The sequence below is a fragment of the Phacochoerus africanus genome, chromosome 14, assembly GCF_016906955.1.
Source record: "Phacochoerus africanus isolate WHEZ1 chromosome 14, ROS_Pafr_v1, whole genome shotgun sequence".
Taxonomy (NCBI): Eukaryota; Metazoa; Chordata; class Mammalia; order Artiodactyla; family Suidae; genus Phacochoerus; species Phacochoerus africanus.
In genome coordinates, this window is record NC_062557.1 from 21957678 (window position 1) to 21974089 (window position 16412).

General features: G+C 40.2%; 1 protein-coding gene and 1 long non-coding RNA gene across 2 annotated transcripts in view; one reads left to right on the forward strand and one right to left on the reverse strand.

The window, feature by feature from the left end:
* Positions 1-16366, reverse strand: part of LOC125115234 (uncharacterized) — a 108948-nt gene extending 92582 nt beyond the window's left edge. Inside the window, exons 1-2 of the long non-coding RNA XR_007132011.1 lie at positions 16303-16366; positions 9194-9269 (exon numbers count right to left, since the gene is read on the reverse strand). This is a non-coding gene — a long non-coding RNA (uncharacterized LOC125115234). The remainder of the gene's footprint in view (positions 1-9193; positions 9270-16302) is intronic.
* On the forward strand, positions 109-9398 carry KRT222 (keratin 222). The gene is made up of 6 exons (XM_047759158.1): positions 109-238; positions 3952-4080; positions 5047-5267; positions 7501-7577; positions 7755-7890; positions 8299-9398. The coding sequence occupies exons 1-6, from the start codon at positions 143-145 to the stop codon at positions 8525-8527; spliced, it is 888 nt and encodes a 295-aa protein (XP_047615114.1). The 5' UTR covers positions 109-142; the 3' UTR covers positions 8528-9398.
* Positions 16367-16412: the final 46 nt, after the last annotated feature.

The window sequence follows — 16412 nt, forward strand, 5'->3', positions numbered from 1 at the left end:
TCTGAGGAAAAAAAAAAGGAGCTCTGCATCTTTAAGGCTCCTCGGAGCTCTGTTTGCTCGCGATGCAGACAGAGCAGGCTCTGCCGCAGAGACTCATCCTATCAATAAGGTTCAGTTAGCCAAGGTGGAGGATGGGAAAAGAATGGAGCTGTCCCAGCTACTCAATGAGATCAGGGCAAACTATGAAAAGCTCCTCACCAGAAATCAGATAGAGACCGTGCTTTCAACAAGGATCCAGGTAATGATTTCATACAGACAGGCATCTTCCAGGATAAGGAGACAATCCATGTCTATCCAATTCCTGTCCCGGCCTCTCTGAGGTACAGTATTTCCTTTTCAATGCAGCATATACTGGGGAAGGAATTTAGGTTTTACTGCGATGTGACTGGGGCTACAGGGGGCAAGGCTGTGATTATACTGTTGGGTGACCATTAAATGAAGGTTGATTGATGCCTTTGATCTTGCATAAATCAGGACGTTACTCTCATGAACAAAACCTGGGATCAACATACAATAAAATGGTGCACTCTAACCTCTTTTAGACATCCGACAGGAAGGAAGCATTTCAGATACCCTTCGAAGGTATTACGGAGTTATTTATAGAGATCATTTAAATGCCATCGTTAAAAGAACAAGCTTTATAGTAAGATTGATTAGCTTGCACACTTTGCAAGATAAAACCAAGCAAAATATTTCTAAAAGGTTTCTGTCATGTTTTCAATGAGTTCGATTTTATACCACCAGATCGTTATAAACAGAAATCAACTGAATTTGTGACCATAGCATTCAAAAACAATGATATAAATTAGGACAATCAAAATTACCCAAATTGATAAAGACTCTCCACTTATAGATTTTTGCTTTTTGTACTAAAAGATGAGAACTGTTTATTTCTAATACTAAGCATGCAAATGTAAGTATTTATTTTAAAGAGAGCCAAGTTAAATAAGGGCTAAATTCTAATTTCATAGACTTACTTTGTTTTAAAGTGATAATCACCTTTAGCAATTAATTAAGGTCTCCTCTTTAAACAAATGTACAAATATTTTAAAAACAAAAATTCAGAAATTCAGGGGTTTGTTTGTTTGTTCAGCTATCATATCTGAGTTCAAGATCTACTCTAAGCACCCAAATACAGCAAAGAATTTACTTAAGAAAAATTCCGAAAGGGAAAAAAATATTGCTGGGAAATCACAGGACATTATTGCATTAGCAATTCATATTTAGTAACATAAGTTTAGCCTCTGGGTAACATTTTCAGTTTTCATAAAGAATGATTGGCATCCTAGATTAAGCAAATTCACTGGGATATTTGATTTAAGTGTTGGAATAGTTCACTCACCTTTTCAAAGTTATACCAGATAACTGTAAACCAAATAAACATTTGCAATAACAGCAATATATAAGTCCCTTAGTTTACAAGTCACAATGCTGAAATGAATAAAGTGAAAAAAATAAGACTACAGTAAATTTTGCTTAGTCTTCCTAACATAAAACTATGTTAGGGTTTTTTTTTTTTTTTCCTTTTCAAAGAATTCTAAAAAGTCAAGTGGAATAAATTCAAGAAAGCTTGATTAGTTAATTATTACCAAAGAAATGTAGGTTATTTTAGTTATTTACTGCTGTATGACAAACCACTCCAGAATGTGGTGGATTAAAACAATTATATCCTCTTTCTTGATGCTGCGGGTCGACTGAGTTCAGTGGGGGTGATTCTTCTGCTGCACATGACATTGGCTATGACGGCAGATATCTTGGGGCACAGCTAGGTGGGCACAACCAACATGGCTCACTCTTGTGTCTGCTGCCTTGGCAGGGCATTTCTAGAGGGTTGGCTCAGCTGAGACAACTGGGTCTGTTTCTCTCCATCTGGCTGCCCCTCAGGATCTCTCCCCCAGGGTATCCACACTTCTTAATGTTGGCCCAGGGCTCCCAAAGGCACAGAAATGGAAGCTGTCGGGGCTTCCTAAGGCTTTGGCCTAGAACTGGCACTTTGTCTGTATTCTACTGGCTAAAGCGAGGCATGGGTCATTCCGGACTCAGTGTGGAAGAGAACCAAACAAGGACATGAATTTAGGAGGTGTGATTCACCGGGAGCCATCTTTGGAATCTAGCTACCACCCAACCTAGCTGCCAGTTCCTCACTCAAAATCCAAAGACCAGGAGCTACCAGCATTTTTATGCCCTCCCATTTCCTAAATTCTTGCCATCCTCTTTTGTAGTTGCTCTGATATGTGTGGCTGCTTGGCTTTGCAACTTAACACTAAGAATAAGTGATACGATACAATAAACTGAAAGAAATGAATAAATTCTGTTCTCTAATACCTTGCACTAAACTTTATTCGGACTTCTTTTGGGCTGCACCTGTGGCATGTGGAAGTTCCCAGGCCAGGCACCAAGCCCAAGCTACAGCAATAATCACAGCCACAACAGTGACAATGCCAGATCCTTAACCACTAGGCCACCAGGGAACTCCTATGAAGCCTTTCACTTAATCCAACATTTCCATTTTTAAAAAACCTATTATACCATAAAATTAAAAATTTTGGGGTCACAGCTGCAGCATGCGGAAGTTCCTGGGCCAGGGATCAAACCCCAGTACAGCAGCAACACCAGCTGCTGCAGTGACAATGCTAGATCCATAACCTGCTGATCCGCATGAGAACTCCTAAATTTTTTACATTTTTTTCTTTTGTCTTTTTAGGGCCGCACCCGTGGCATATGGAAGTTCCCAGGCTAGGGGTCTAATCAGAGCTACTGCTGCCGGCCTACACCGCAGCCAAAGAAATGCCAAATTCAAGCCCCAAGCCTGTGACCTACAACCACAGCTCACAGCAACACCAGATTCTTAACCCACTGACTGGGGCCCAGGGATCAAACCTGAGTCCTCATAGATACTAGTTGGGTTCGTTACCACTGAGCCACAATGAGAACTCCAAATTTTTTACATTTTAAGATGCATTTTTATATAAACATTTAAAAGTTCTTATTTTTGCTTCAAATTATTATAATCAGTAGTTTCCTTGCGGCTTAGAGGGTTAAGGATCCAGCGTTGCCACTGCTGTAGTTCTGGTTATTGCTGTGGCGTGGTTCAATCCCTGGCCCAGGAATTTCTGCCTGCTGTGGGTATAGCCAAAAAAAAAAAAAAAAAAAAAAAACTACAATCAATTCCATATATTGCTCCGACTACTCCTGGGGCCAAGTGTTGAGAATTCTGTCAAAAGATACTTCCCTTTAATTCCAGCATCAGCATGAGAACACTTAAAGCTGAATATAAAATAATCCCCTTATCTAATAGAATATTTAGAAAACAATCTTTAAGAAAGTCATTTCTGCCACTACCCTAGATACCCAAAATTAACATGCCTCCTTAAAAGATCATTTTGAAGAAGGTACATCAACAGTGGGTTCTCTTAGGTCTGTTTTAGAACTGCTAATCCCTATATCTTATTTCTCTAAATTATTTATAAAATACTTTCTAGCAGTATTTACTCCCTGTCCACATACCCAGTCTCGGAAATGTTCAGTTTAGGATATATAGCTGTTTATCTGTTTTTATAAAGCAGCCTACAAGAAAATATGTAACTATATTTCTTTCTTCCCTGATGATGCAATAAATAATGGAAAGAATCCGAGATCTCAAACTTAGGTCCTACAAACTCACTTCTCCTTAAAATCCCTCTTTCTGCACTTCATAGACCACATGGGCAAGAAGGGACTTTTGAGGTTCGTTTTACATCTGAGAAAACTGAGGCTGACAGTACGACTGCCTTGCTCACATATTTAATTAATCAGTACCTGAGCACCAGAACAAACATCTGTAATATAACAACTTGAAGAAAAAAAAAAATGACTTGATGTCTCTATTTTTCTATAAGTGCTTTTAACTGTCTCATTCTCAAAAGAGTACTCTTTTTGTTGCTGTTATTGTTGTTGTTGGCTTCCTTCTAGCTAGAAGAAGATCTAAGCAAAAAAATGGACAAAGATGAAGAGGCTTTAAAGGCGGCTCAGGCAGAGCTCAAGGAAGCCCGGCGCCAGTGGCACCACCTGCAAGTGGAAATTGAATCTCTCCATGCTGTGGTGAGAATGACCTCAAAAGCACCTGGCCCACTGAGTCCCGAGGTGTTACCTGATTAAGAGAGGGAAAGGAATAATGTCCATCACTGGACAGTCAGAAACTGAAAATCAGGCCACAGAATTCTATCTGTGGACCTAGTTCAACTAATCCCCTGCTTCTGTCATGGCGATGGCGATTATCAGCTCCCTCAAGGCTTAGTCCACACCTATAAACATGAAATATCCCTTGCTTATCACCTGGGTGCGTTTGCTAATTGTTGGAGTGGGAGGATAGAGCCTTGGCCATAATGACCCCAAAGTCAAAACAGTATGATTATGACCCAAAACTCTGTGATTATGACCCAAAGTCATAACAGTGGAGAGTCCTTTCTCCACACCACTGAGACTGCTAATAGAAAAATATTTAAACCCTTTCCTAAAATGCCTTTTATAAGCAGTCTGCCCTGGCTGTGATATTCCATATTCTGTATTTTCAATATTTAAAAAATCAAATAGGAGTTCTGGCTGTGGCAAAACAGGACTGGCGGCATCTCTGGAGCCCTGGGTTCAGTCCCCAGCGGGGCACAGTGGGTTAAGGATCCATCGCTGCCACAGCTCAGCACAGGCTGCAATTGCAGCTCAGATATGATCTCTAGCCTGGGAACTCCAGAGGCCTCCAGGTGAACAACAACAACAAAATCAAATAAATCAGGGTGGTAATAAACTAATCACTGTAGATTGGGGGGGATAAAAATTATCACAGGATTCCTTTGAAACAGTAAGCTCTCTAGCTACAGATAGAAAAATATAACTTTTAACAATTTGGGTCATACATAAAGCTATCAGGAAACACCTCTTGCATAAGTGATGTACAATTACTGCAACCTTTTTAAGAAAGAAGGGAACTCGACAGAATGGAGACATTGCATATCAGGCTTCAGAAACACATTTTGTTTCCCTGATTCACTGATGAAAATCTGTGTAAAACAGGAAAGGGGCCTTGAAAACTCCCTCCATGCCAGCGAACAACATTACCAGATGCAGCTTCAAGACCTAGAGGCAGTGATTGAAGGACTAGAAAAAGAGCTACAAGAAGTAAGACGTGGCATCGAGAAGCAGCTTCAAGAGCATGAGATGCTTCTCAACACGAAGATGCGGCTAGAACAAGAAATCGCAACTTATCGCCGCCTCTTAGAAAAGGAAGAAATCAGGTACCTCGTTCCATGTAGTTAATAACTAGAAATACAGAGCCACCTGTGTCACTGCTATAGTCAGAGAAATTAAATCTAAAAAAGAAAAAAAAATCATCGGAGTTCCCTGGTGGCTCAGTGGATTAAGGATCCAGCATTGTCACTGCTGTGATGTGGGTTCAATCCTTGGCCTGGGAACTTCCGCATGCACCAGCTCAGCCAAAAATAAATAAACAACAAAAGATTTAAAACCTCATCATTACCTCCACGGTGCACTCACTGGGTTCCTACCACAAAATAGGATTAGAAGGCACTGCAAAAAATATGTGGAAGAACTATTTCCAGCCTCCCCAAATTACCAACAGACTAGCCAAAGTCAGGAACATTAGCTACAACAAAGAGCACAGCCAGCCTAGAACGAAATGCAAATAATTCTCCACCGCTACTAAAATGGCCTTCCTTAACTTCCTCATTTTCCTTGCCATTCACCTCTTTTCAAATTAGTCAGTACCTTTTGTGAGCCGCCCGTAAAGAAAGTTTTGAAAAATTCTCATATTACCATATTTCCCCTCCCACAAGGGCCCACTCCCAGCACACATCAAACACTAAAATAAAAACAATAGCAATTATTACTATTAAGTTTATTATTATCATTATTATAGGACAACCATGGAAAGCAATACTGTTCAGTGTACATGATTTGAAAGTCTTCCAATTCCCATTGTGGCTCAGCAGTAACAAACCTGACTAGCATCCGTGAGGACATGGGTTCGATCCCTGGCCTTGCTTAGTGGGCTGGGGATCTGGCGTTGCCATGAGCTGTGGCATAGGTTGCCAACATGGCTCAGATCTGGTGTTCCCGTGGCTGTGGTGTAGGCCAGTAGCTGCAGCTCTGACTCGACCCATAGCCTGGGAACTTCAATATGCCGAGGGTGCAGCCCTAAAAAAGAAAAGAAAAGAAAGACTTCCAGATACTCTAGTAACAAAAGATGTCAAAAGAGGAATTCTTATTAATTCACACAATTTCATAATCTGCAATGACTTATAAGGTCCTATAGCTCTAAGCACAGTACGACCAACAATTTTCCATGTTCCCATAAAAGGAAATTTTTATTTCTGTCTGCTTCAGAATTCTGAGTCTGCTACAAAACCAAATGAAAGTACTTTCACCTATAATAAGTCTTAACATTTACTAAATTTTTGAAAAACATGAATTAAAACTATACCACTTACTAGCTGAGTGATGCTGGTAAGTCACAAGTTATTGAACCGCTCTGTCTCAGTTTTCTCATCTATAAAATGGGAATAATACTGCCCACTTCATAGAATTGCTGTGAGGAATAAATGAATTAATGTTTGCAAAGTGCTTAAAACAATGTGATGTAAGTATCTATAGAGCTACATACACATAATTTACTTATTATTAAATAAAATGGTTGTGAATTTTAATTAATGCTTAATCATTCAAGATGTTGATAAAGTGGTCTTTAATATTACTTTAATAAAATTTAAAAATTTTTCTTATGCTATATTTGAGATACACAGGAAAGTATCAAGAAAAATATAATGAACTCTCATGTTCATACATTCACAGTGTTGTCAAAGTCCCCCCCCAATTCCTGCCCCTGGCCCCTAAACCACATCCCCACTGATCTCATCCTCCTCCCTCAGTCTAACCTTGTTCCCAAAAGTTAAGGCTTATTGGAGTTCCCATTCGTGGTTAACGAATCCGACTAGGAACCATGAGGTTGTGGGTTCGATCCCTGGCCTTGATCAGTGGGTTAAGGATCTGGCGTTGCCATGAGCTGTGATGTAGGCTGCAGACGCGGCTCAGATCTGGCGTTGCTGTGCCTGTGTTGAAGGCCAGCAGCTGTAGCTCTGATTCGACCCCTAGCCTGGGAATCTCCATATGCCGCAGGTGCAGCCCTAAAAAGACCAAAAAAAAAAGTTGAGTCTTATTAGTCTCATTAGTTTCATAATGTACCCGTAAGCAAAATATGAAATTGTTTTGCATATTATTTTAACCTTTATAAAATTAGCTACAATCTGTCTTTTTTTACCCCACTCAAGTGTTATACTTGGGGGATTGTTCTGTACAGATACAGTTACCCTTAGTTCATTTATTTTCACTGCTAAGTAGTATTTCCTTGGTATGACTATACTACAGTTTATCCATTCTCTTATTGGGGAGCATTTGTTTCAATTACATGCTAATACAATGTTGCTCTTATAATATAATTCTTTCCAATTTCAGATATTATGGTTGTATCCAAGGTGGGAAAAAAGAACAAAAACCTACCACAAGTAGAGTTGGGTTTGTGTTACCTTCAGGTGAGTTTCTGATATAAATAAACTAACTTGAAAAGTGAAGTACCATATATGGGGATTATAAATAACCACTCTAAAGTAGCAAAAACAAGCAATATTTAAGTAAAGTTTGATATATAAATTAGCTGTGATTAATTCCTCAACACTGTAATTTAATATTCATAAATAATATTTTCACAGCCATTATAAATGAAATATCTTTTTCAACAAAAGTCCCACAAAAGTATGAGAATGAAAAAGTAGAAACGGTGACCAAACAGGCAATATTAAATGGAAGTATCGTGAAAGAAAGCACTGAAGCTCACGGCACTATTCAGTAAGTAAAATAATTTTAACAAAGAAATAATAATGAACATATGCAAAAAAGCTAACTTCAGCTGAGAAAACTCAGTAATCTTTGAATGTTTCCAAAAATAATTTTATATATTTGTGATTTTTAATATGACATGAATAAATACATATCAACAAAAACTCAATCCTTAATTCATCATTTTTCCAAAAATATAACCAAAACATGAGAATCCTATAGAATCCATCAGAACTTATATTCATGTGATTTTTAAAGAATATAATTATAAATGCTACATTGTAAATTATAAATTAAAATTTAAAATTTAAATTATAAATTAAAGTTCTCTATTTCTTTGTCATGTATAATACATATTACACATTTTTTACTGTAGCCATACTTCTTCATATAGAAAGGTTTATTTTATCATTTCAGGACAGAGAGAGTGGATGAAGTTATTAAAGAATGGGAAGGTTCCTTCTTTAAAGATAACCCTCGATTAAGGAAAAAATCTGTTTCTCTTCGCTTTGATCTTCATCTAGCCGCCACTGATGAAGGGTGTTTACAGACTAAGCAGGATAATCTACCAGATATAGAAGTCAGGCTTATCATGAGAAGATCATGCAGTATCCCCTCTATCAAACCTCCATCAGCAGCTAATTAATCCAAAGACAGTATTTGGCTTGATGTGAAAATGCCATTAGGATGGACCAAGGTGGGAGGCCACGCTGACCACCTTCTGTCCCAAAACGTAAGTGATGAAGTATGTTCTGACCAATATGTGACTCTCTTTGGAAAAAAAAAAAAAGATGGAGGTACAAAATTTCTCTGACCCTAGGTATAAGCTGTTGGGGGTGTTTTTGGACAGGGGGAGCTTAAAGTCGGAAAGGTAAAACAGTTTCCATTTTATTTTTTAAAAATACAGTCTTTTTTTCCCTAGAAATTTTTATCAGAGACTGGAGGCATTAAAATGGTTTGCTTAAGTCTTTGAAATTGTACTCGATGGCTGAACACTCAAAGAGAAAAGGAAGAGTCTGTTTACTTCTGATTGTACCATGTAAAGAACCACACTACGTTATTCATCATTAGTCCATGACTGATTATATCTAAAAAGACTTTTCTACTTAAAAAGGAAAGCAATCATAAATGAATTTTTAAAGAGGACTCACTATTCCCTTGACCAAATGTTTTCCACTGGGGACGATAATTTGCACCCATAGAAAAATAAGTGACTTTCCACTGAGATATTTTGAGCGAACTATAGAACATACCCCAGGGCTAAAGTGATGATTGAACGAATCATCACCTAATAGTTTTTTGTAATCATTACCTGATATCCAGAAGAGTTACTTTATTCAAAGAACTTTAAAGGTTGTGTCCTCCCCCACAGAAAATCAGAAGGCCGGCTGCAAAAACAAAACATGAAAGCTAGTTACTGCAATTACTAGATCAGAGTTATCCAAACTCTCACCATCCCAACTTTTCCATCTGTAAAGTTAAATGTGATTAATTTGTCTTTGATGCGAGCATTAGATAAAGACACTATATAAAATATTATAAATATTTCTTGCAGTCATTTATGTGAATTAAGATAACAGTATTGTTATCGAAGCTAACAGTATCTGCAGGATTTATGTTTTTAAATTGTTCAAACTGTAATAAATACGGATAGAAAATACATTTGTGAATAAGTCAAGTATTGTTGCAAAGTTTTTTAAACAAACTAATTTATTTAATACAGGTATATTTAAAGACATTAAATAATAAATTTCTGTTTTAAAACATTAGAGGAGTTCCCACCATGTCACAGTAGATTAAGAATCTGACTGCAGTGACTCAGGTCACTGTGGAGGCACAGGTTCGATCCCCAGCTGGCACAGTGAGCTAAAGGATCCAGCACTGCTTTAGCTGCAGCCCAGGTTGCAGCTATGGCTTGGATTCGGTCCTTGGCCCCGGAACTTCCATAAGCTGCAGGTGCAGCCGTTAAAAAAAAAAGTTAGAAATTTATAAGTTATCAATTTTTTTCTAAGCAGAAAAAAACATTGAGTACAAAGCAGTATAACTTTTTCCAAGCTAAAGTATCATCTAAGGGCTACAGCTGTTAGTATACTAATACAGCCTTTGCAAACTCTCTTCTTTATTTCAACCAAAAAATAATAATAATGAAAAGAAAAAAGAATATTTTAACCAGAATAAAATTATGTTAAATAATCTTTAACATAATACAGGGAATAACACTTAAATTTTCTTTCAATTACTTCATATTTCTTTCAGCCTGGCTTATGCTCTTTGTGAAAGGGATGATTTTGTTTTGTCAAGGATACAACAGCATGTTAAGTGCTTATTCTTGCATAAGCATCTGACCTAAAATACATCCTGTACATAAAAGTGTTTTCATTGAGTATTAGTTAAATGCTGCCAGCTTTAATAAAGCTTTGAAAATGCAATCATATATGCTATTGTACTAAAGTTACTGTACTAAGCAACAGTATCATAATAAAGGAATATATCTAGTGAAATCTATACGCAGTGTTAAAAACTTAGAACTGGGCATCATGAATGTAACTGCTTGTTATAGTAATTCCGCTATGCAGCTACTGTGCGTATAACGTGTACATTTTAAAATACAGTACCTGAATTTATAACAAACTTTGACTTGATTTGCTTTGGGGCATTTTAAACTGGGATATGAATTTACCAAAGTAAATGATACCACTATAATAAAAAAATTGAAATATGAACTATAAACCTGCGTTGTATTTGAGTTTGAGATATTGTACTGAATTTAACTGTTCCAATATTGTTAGCTGGTTTGGAGAATGAAGAAAACTGCAGCCATGGTGGACAGAGCACAATTTTCGCACTTTTTTTAACAACAGAAAAATTAAGAATGGCATATTCTAATAAATGACATATTCCAATTAAAATAAAAATAACCCCATAAACCTGGGGAAAGTATCATAACAGCAGCCACCATTTACTGAGTGCTCACTCTGCTTCTGGCCTTATACTCGGCATCTTCACCCACACTCTCTAATCCTTACAAAAATCCTACGAGATGAACAATATTATCCTCATTTTATGGATGAACAGAAATTAACATTCTTCAATCTCTGTACAATGGTTCAAAGATATGCTTCCATAACAAAATATAACAGTAAATATTAATTCCAGCTACCAACGCTTGTAGAATCCCAGCCCTGGGGCTGTTGCTAATGACACCTGTAACCACAGAGGAATCACAAATTCCCTGGGCCTCCATTTTCACACCTGAAAACAAAGTGGAAGAGGGTGCCTGGTCACAATTCCTACTCTGCCTACCTCACAGAACTGTTTGAAATAATATACATGTGGGAGATCCCACTGCCACTCAGTGGGTTAAGAACCTGACATTGTATTCGTGAGGAAGCAAGTTCGATCCCTGGCCTCGCTCAGTGGGTTAATTATCTGGCACTGCCGTAAGCTGCAGCATAGGTCGCAGGTACGGCTTGGATTCAGCAGTGCCATGGCTGTGGCCTAGGCCTGCAGCTGCAGCTCCAATTCAGCCCCTAGCCTGGGAACGTCCATATGCCACCGGTGCAGCTGTAAAAAAAAAAAAATACTACTACTGCTATAATGTGAAACTATTTGGCAAAACACAACTCAGTACTATTTGGATGAAAATTGTCACTGGGAGAGAAGAATTTGTGAGGACAGTGATAGCTGACAGTAATTAATACTTCAAAACACAAGAGGTAAAGAGAATTTTTTAAATTCTTCAATTACTGCCAGAAGAACTGTTCATTTCCAATGAGTTACTCAATTTGAACTGTTCTACCATGACAGTTTAAAACACAAAATGTTCTCCAAAGTCAAAAAGAAAAATGCTTAAAATAATCTGAAATTTTCAAATGGAATGGTGTTCTGGGGCAGGGGCCAGAAATAAACTTTAAATAATATGCATACACACATTACTCAAATTAGCAACACATGAAATGAAAATTCGTGCATAGGGTAGAATTTGGTTCTGTGTTTATAATTTAGGGCCGTCATGTACACACAGATTGCCAATATTCATGAGCACACTACAAACAAACATTTTGACATAAGGCATATGTGCAAATCAGTACGAGTCTTTTCCAGTTTCCCTCACCCACTTAGACCCGAGACAAGGGTTGGAAAACTTCGTAAAAACCCACATAGCAATTATTTTAGGTTTTTCAGGCCATACACTCCCTGTAGCAACTATACGTCTCTGCCCTTGGAGCTGAAAACAGCTGTTACACAAATAATAGGCAAATAAGTGAGCATGGCTGTGTCGTAATAAGACTATAAAAACAGGAGGCAGCCCGGATCTGGCCTACACCTGCAGTTTGCTGAGACCTGCCCTAAACCCTCAAATAAGGGGGTTATTTATGGTTATCTTTGGATGACAGACCACTCCCTAGATTCTCCAGGACCACCCTGTTTTCAAATACTTCCTCTGTTTTCACTCCACATGTCAAAGTTCATGTCCCAAATCCCCAGGTGTTTTGATGGCAATGCAGAAAGCTGTAAAAGCAAACCATACTTGGGAGTTCCCGTTGTGGCAAAGTGGAAAGGAATCCAACTAGTATCCAAGAGGATGCAGATTCACTCCCTGGCCTGGTTCAGTGGGTCGGGGATCTGGTGTTGCCATGAGCTGTGGTGTAGGTTGCAGACGAGGCTCAGATCCCCCATTGCTGTGGCTGTGGTGTAGGCCAGCAGCTGCAGCTCCAATTCAACCCTGAGCCTGAGAACTTCCATATGCCACCAGAGCAGCCCTAAAAAAAAAAAAAAAAAAGCAAACTATACTTTGTCAAAGTCTAGAAAAGATCATTAATCACTCAGTCCTGGAAATGACTTTCAATATTTCATAACTGTTTCTAGTGACAGCAACTGAAACAGCCATCACTTCTTTCACAGAAATGGCTGAGGAAACTAGCTTATTTCACAGTTTTTCCTATAGCCAGACTTTTATAAGCGAATTGGCTCAGACAGAGTTCTGTCCTCCCTTTCCCTATTTTAAGGGGGAAAAAATCCATTTTAAAAAGAGAAGAACAAGGAGTTCCCACTGTGGCACAGCAGGTTAAGTGTCTGGTGTTGCTGCAGCTGAGGCATAGGTCACTGCTGCAGCTCAGATTCGATCCCTGATCTGGGAACTTCCATTTGCCACGGTGCAACTGAAAAAGAAAAAAGAGACAGAGTGAGAGAAGGACAAGAGCACTTATGTGTATCAGCTCACTGGAGATGACATGAAAGTAGAACAAACTGAACACCAAACATCTGAACAACGGCACTAAATGAACTACAGGTAAATTGCATGGCTCAGTGTTTGGTTCAAAATCTTTTCTGAGGAGTTCCAGTTGTGGCTCAGTGGAAACAAATCTGACTGCTTTACATGAGGACACAGGTTCCATCTCTGGCCTCGCTCAGTGGGTTAAGGATCTGGCATTGCTGTGAGCTGTGGTGTAGGTTGCAGACGTGGCTCGGATCCTAGGGCCAACGGCTACAGCTCCGATTTGACCCCTAGCCTGGGAACCTCCATATGCCTCAGGTGTGGCCCTAAAAAAAAAAAAAAAAAAAAAAAGATCAAAAAAACCCCCAAAAAACAAAATCTTTTTTGAGTCACAGACCTCTCTGTTCAACTTGAAACCCTCTGTTTTGGAAAGAAAAAAAGAAGAAAAATCCCCTAAAAATTGTGTACAATTTTAAAGGATTTTAAAGGAATAAACCTCCTAGAGCCAATTCACGGACTACTAGGAGTCCAAGGACTATGGGTTTTTCCTTGTTGTCTCCCATGCTCTCCTCTTCTTCCTTCCCAGACGTGGTTCTCTTTTGCCCCCAACTGTCTCCCTCCCAGCTTCTCCCCATAGCACTATGGAAAGAAATCAAAGACATTTGGGTTTCAGTCCCAGCTTAATCACTTAGTAGCTCTGGCTTCCCTGGTTGGAAAGAAGACGACCCTTAAGGAAGTTTGAACAGCATCAGAGAGGAAAGCAGGCCAAGTTTCCGGATTTTGCTGCCAGAAAGAAAATTAAACTACATGGTCCTAAGACTATCTCTGGGGTTTACCATTAGGCACCTGCAAGGGCTCCCAACTTTACAGTTACATGTAGCGTGAACAGTCATATTAATGATGCACCCCATATTTTCCAGGAATAATCACCATTCCAAAAGTCTGTCCTGTGGTCCCCATAAATATCCCTGTACACGCAAGGTCCTATGTCCCCATGTTTGCCTGGGGGGAAAAAAACAGCAACTCAGTGTAAGTAGAGTCCATCCTGCTGGATATTTCACTGTTTGTTTTTTGTTTGTTTGTTTTAGGGCCACACTGGCAGCATATGGAAATTCCCAGGCACGGGGCCAAATCAGAGGTATAGCTGCCAGCCACAGCCACAGCCACAGCAACATGGGATCCAAGCCACGTCTGCAACCTATACCACACCAGATCCTTAACCCACTGAATGAGGCCAGGGATCGAACCCACATCCTCATGGATACTAGTTGGGTTCATTTCCACTGAGTCACAATGGGAACTCTGATATTTCACTCTTTGGTCTTGATTTCTAGGGCTTTCTCTGTAATAGTTTGTCTATATACTTCCTTTCTTAATTTTGCAAATCTTTGGAGTAGAGAAAGACGAAAGAGAAGAAAATGAGATAGCCATTCAAGTATCTCCCCACAAATGTTGAGCATCTAGGTGTCAAAAGTCCCCACTCTCAAGGAGCTTTCATTCTGATGGGAAGAAAAAGACAACAAAATCAACACATAACGGCTATGTTGGGTGGTGATAACCACTGTAGAAAAAAACAAAGCACAGACCATAAATAGAGTGGAGATTGGCCAATGAGTTGCAATTTTAAATAGGTCAGGAAAAATCTGAGAAAGTGACATCTGATTACGGACCAGGTGAGAAAGATATCGATGTCACTGCTCCTCTGAGATCCCCTTCTTCCCTTCTCTACCATCTTTGTGCCACCCATTTCCCACTAGCATGCTTTGTTCCTAGCACCCAGGAATGAATACATGTGTATGTGTGTGGGGGGAGGGTGTATTTTTTTTTCTTTTTTCTTTTTTTCCTTTTTTTTTTTTTTTTTTTTGCTATGCCTGTGGTGTGCAAAGCTTTCTGGGTGACAATGCCAGGTCCTTAACCACTAGGCCACCAGGGAACTCCAATGCCTTTATATTTTAAAAAAGCAACTTCGTGTACATTACCACAAGCACCACTCAGGCTGCCCATTATTCTTTGATGATTTCTTTTTCAGTCTTTCCCTTCAATATGCTTTTCAATTTCACTCATGTCTAATCATGAGTATAAAAATATTGGAGGTGGAAGAACTAGACAGAGAGTCACTCGTTCTCTGGCTTGGCAGACTTCTAGAGTTGCCCTAGTCTCTGATGGCACACTCAGGATGGCGGATGGCGGCTAAGGGTAGCGGAAGAATTCACGCAGTCACTCTAAATGTCAACAGTGTTTTCGGGTAATTTCAGATCCTTCTCCCTCCACTGTGGCCCGCAACATCGGCCAAGTGTTTATATATCTCAGGAAAGGCTACTATCCATTCAGTAAACCAACTTATTTATGATTTAGTAGAAAGAGCCCTGGTCTAGGCCAGAACCTGCCTCCATAACGTGTAGGTTAGTCAAGCTCCTCCTGGGTACTGGCGATGCCAAGATGATCATTGCATAAGACTGAACCTTTGCTTTGGAGGCTCTCCTGTTAAATGGAAGGTGACAAAGACAGTCTGATACAATGTATCAGGTAAAGTCTATAATAATGCTACCAAAGAACCTTGGGAGTTAGAGGAGGGATTAAGGGTGGAGAAGAGAGCTTCCGAAAGGCATCACAAACAGAATTTGAGCTGGATCCAGAAGGTCACTTGCATTTAAGCTGAAAACCGTCGTTCCCAGGGGAGGGAACCAAATGAGCCAAGACGCCTTGGGACAGGGACCCTTGCCAAGAGCTGCAAGGGTACACAACCTGGGGCAAGAGGATTAACATTTCCGGGCCTTGGATCAGAAACCTGTGCCAGTCACACCAGGCTCGCGCTTGGGAGAACTAGAAAAGTGCCATGGTGCTTTCGCCAAGCTCCTGCCCAGCCTTTAAGGCAGGAAGCCCTGGGAGGCGCGCGGGACAACGCAAACTCGGCGAACCGGGCGCTCCACGCCTCCATCCCCGACTTGTTGACGTATACACTCCGGCTCCCACAGAAACAGGAACGAAGACCGGAAGAAAGAAAGAAAAAAAAGAAAAGAAAAAAAAAAAAAAAACCCGCGGGGGCGGGAGCGTGCGCAGCCCCAGCCTCGCCAGGGTGGCGCGCGTCCCGCGCGGCCACAGTGGTTCCGGGGCTCGCGGCCGGGCGCGCTTCCCGCCGCCTTCCGGCCCCGCGCGGGGAAGCCGAGGCCGCGCTCCCACCTCCCCTCGGCGCAGCCTCGCACCTCCCGCCGCGTCACCGGTTGCCGCTCCAGCTCCTCACGGCCCGGGGTCCGGGCCTGCCCCGCGGTCGGGCCACCTCCGCCCTCTCCGCCGTGACGAATCGGCGCCGGCT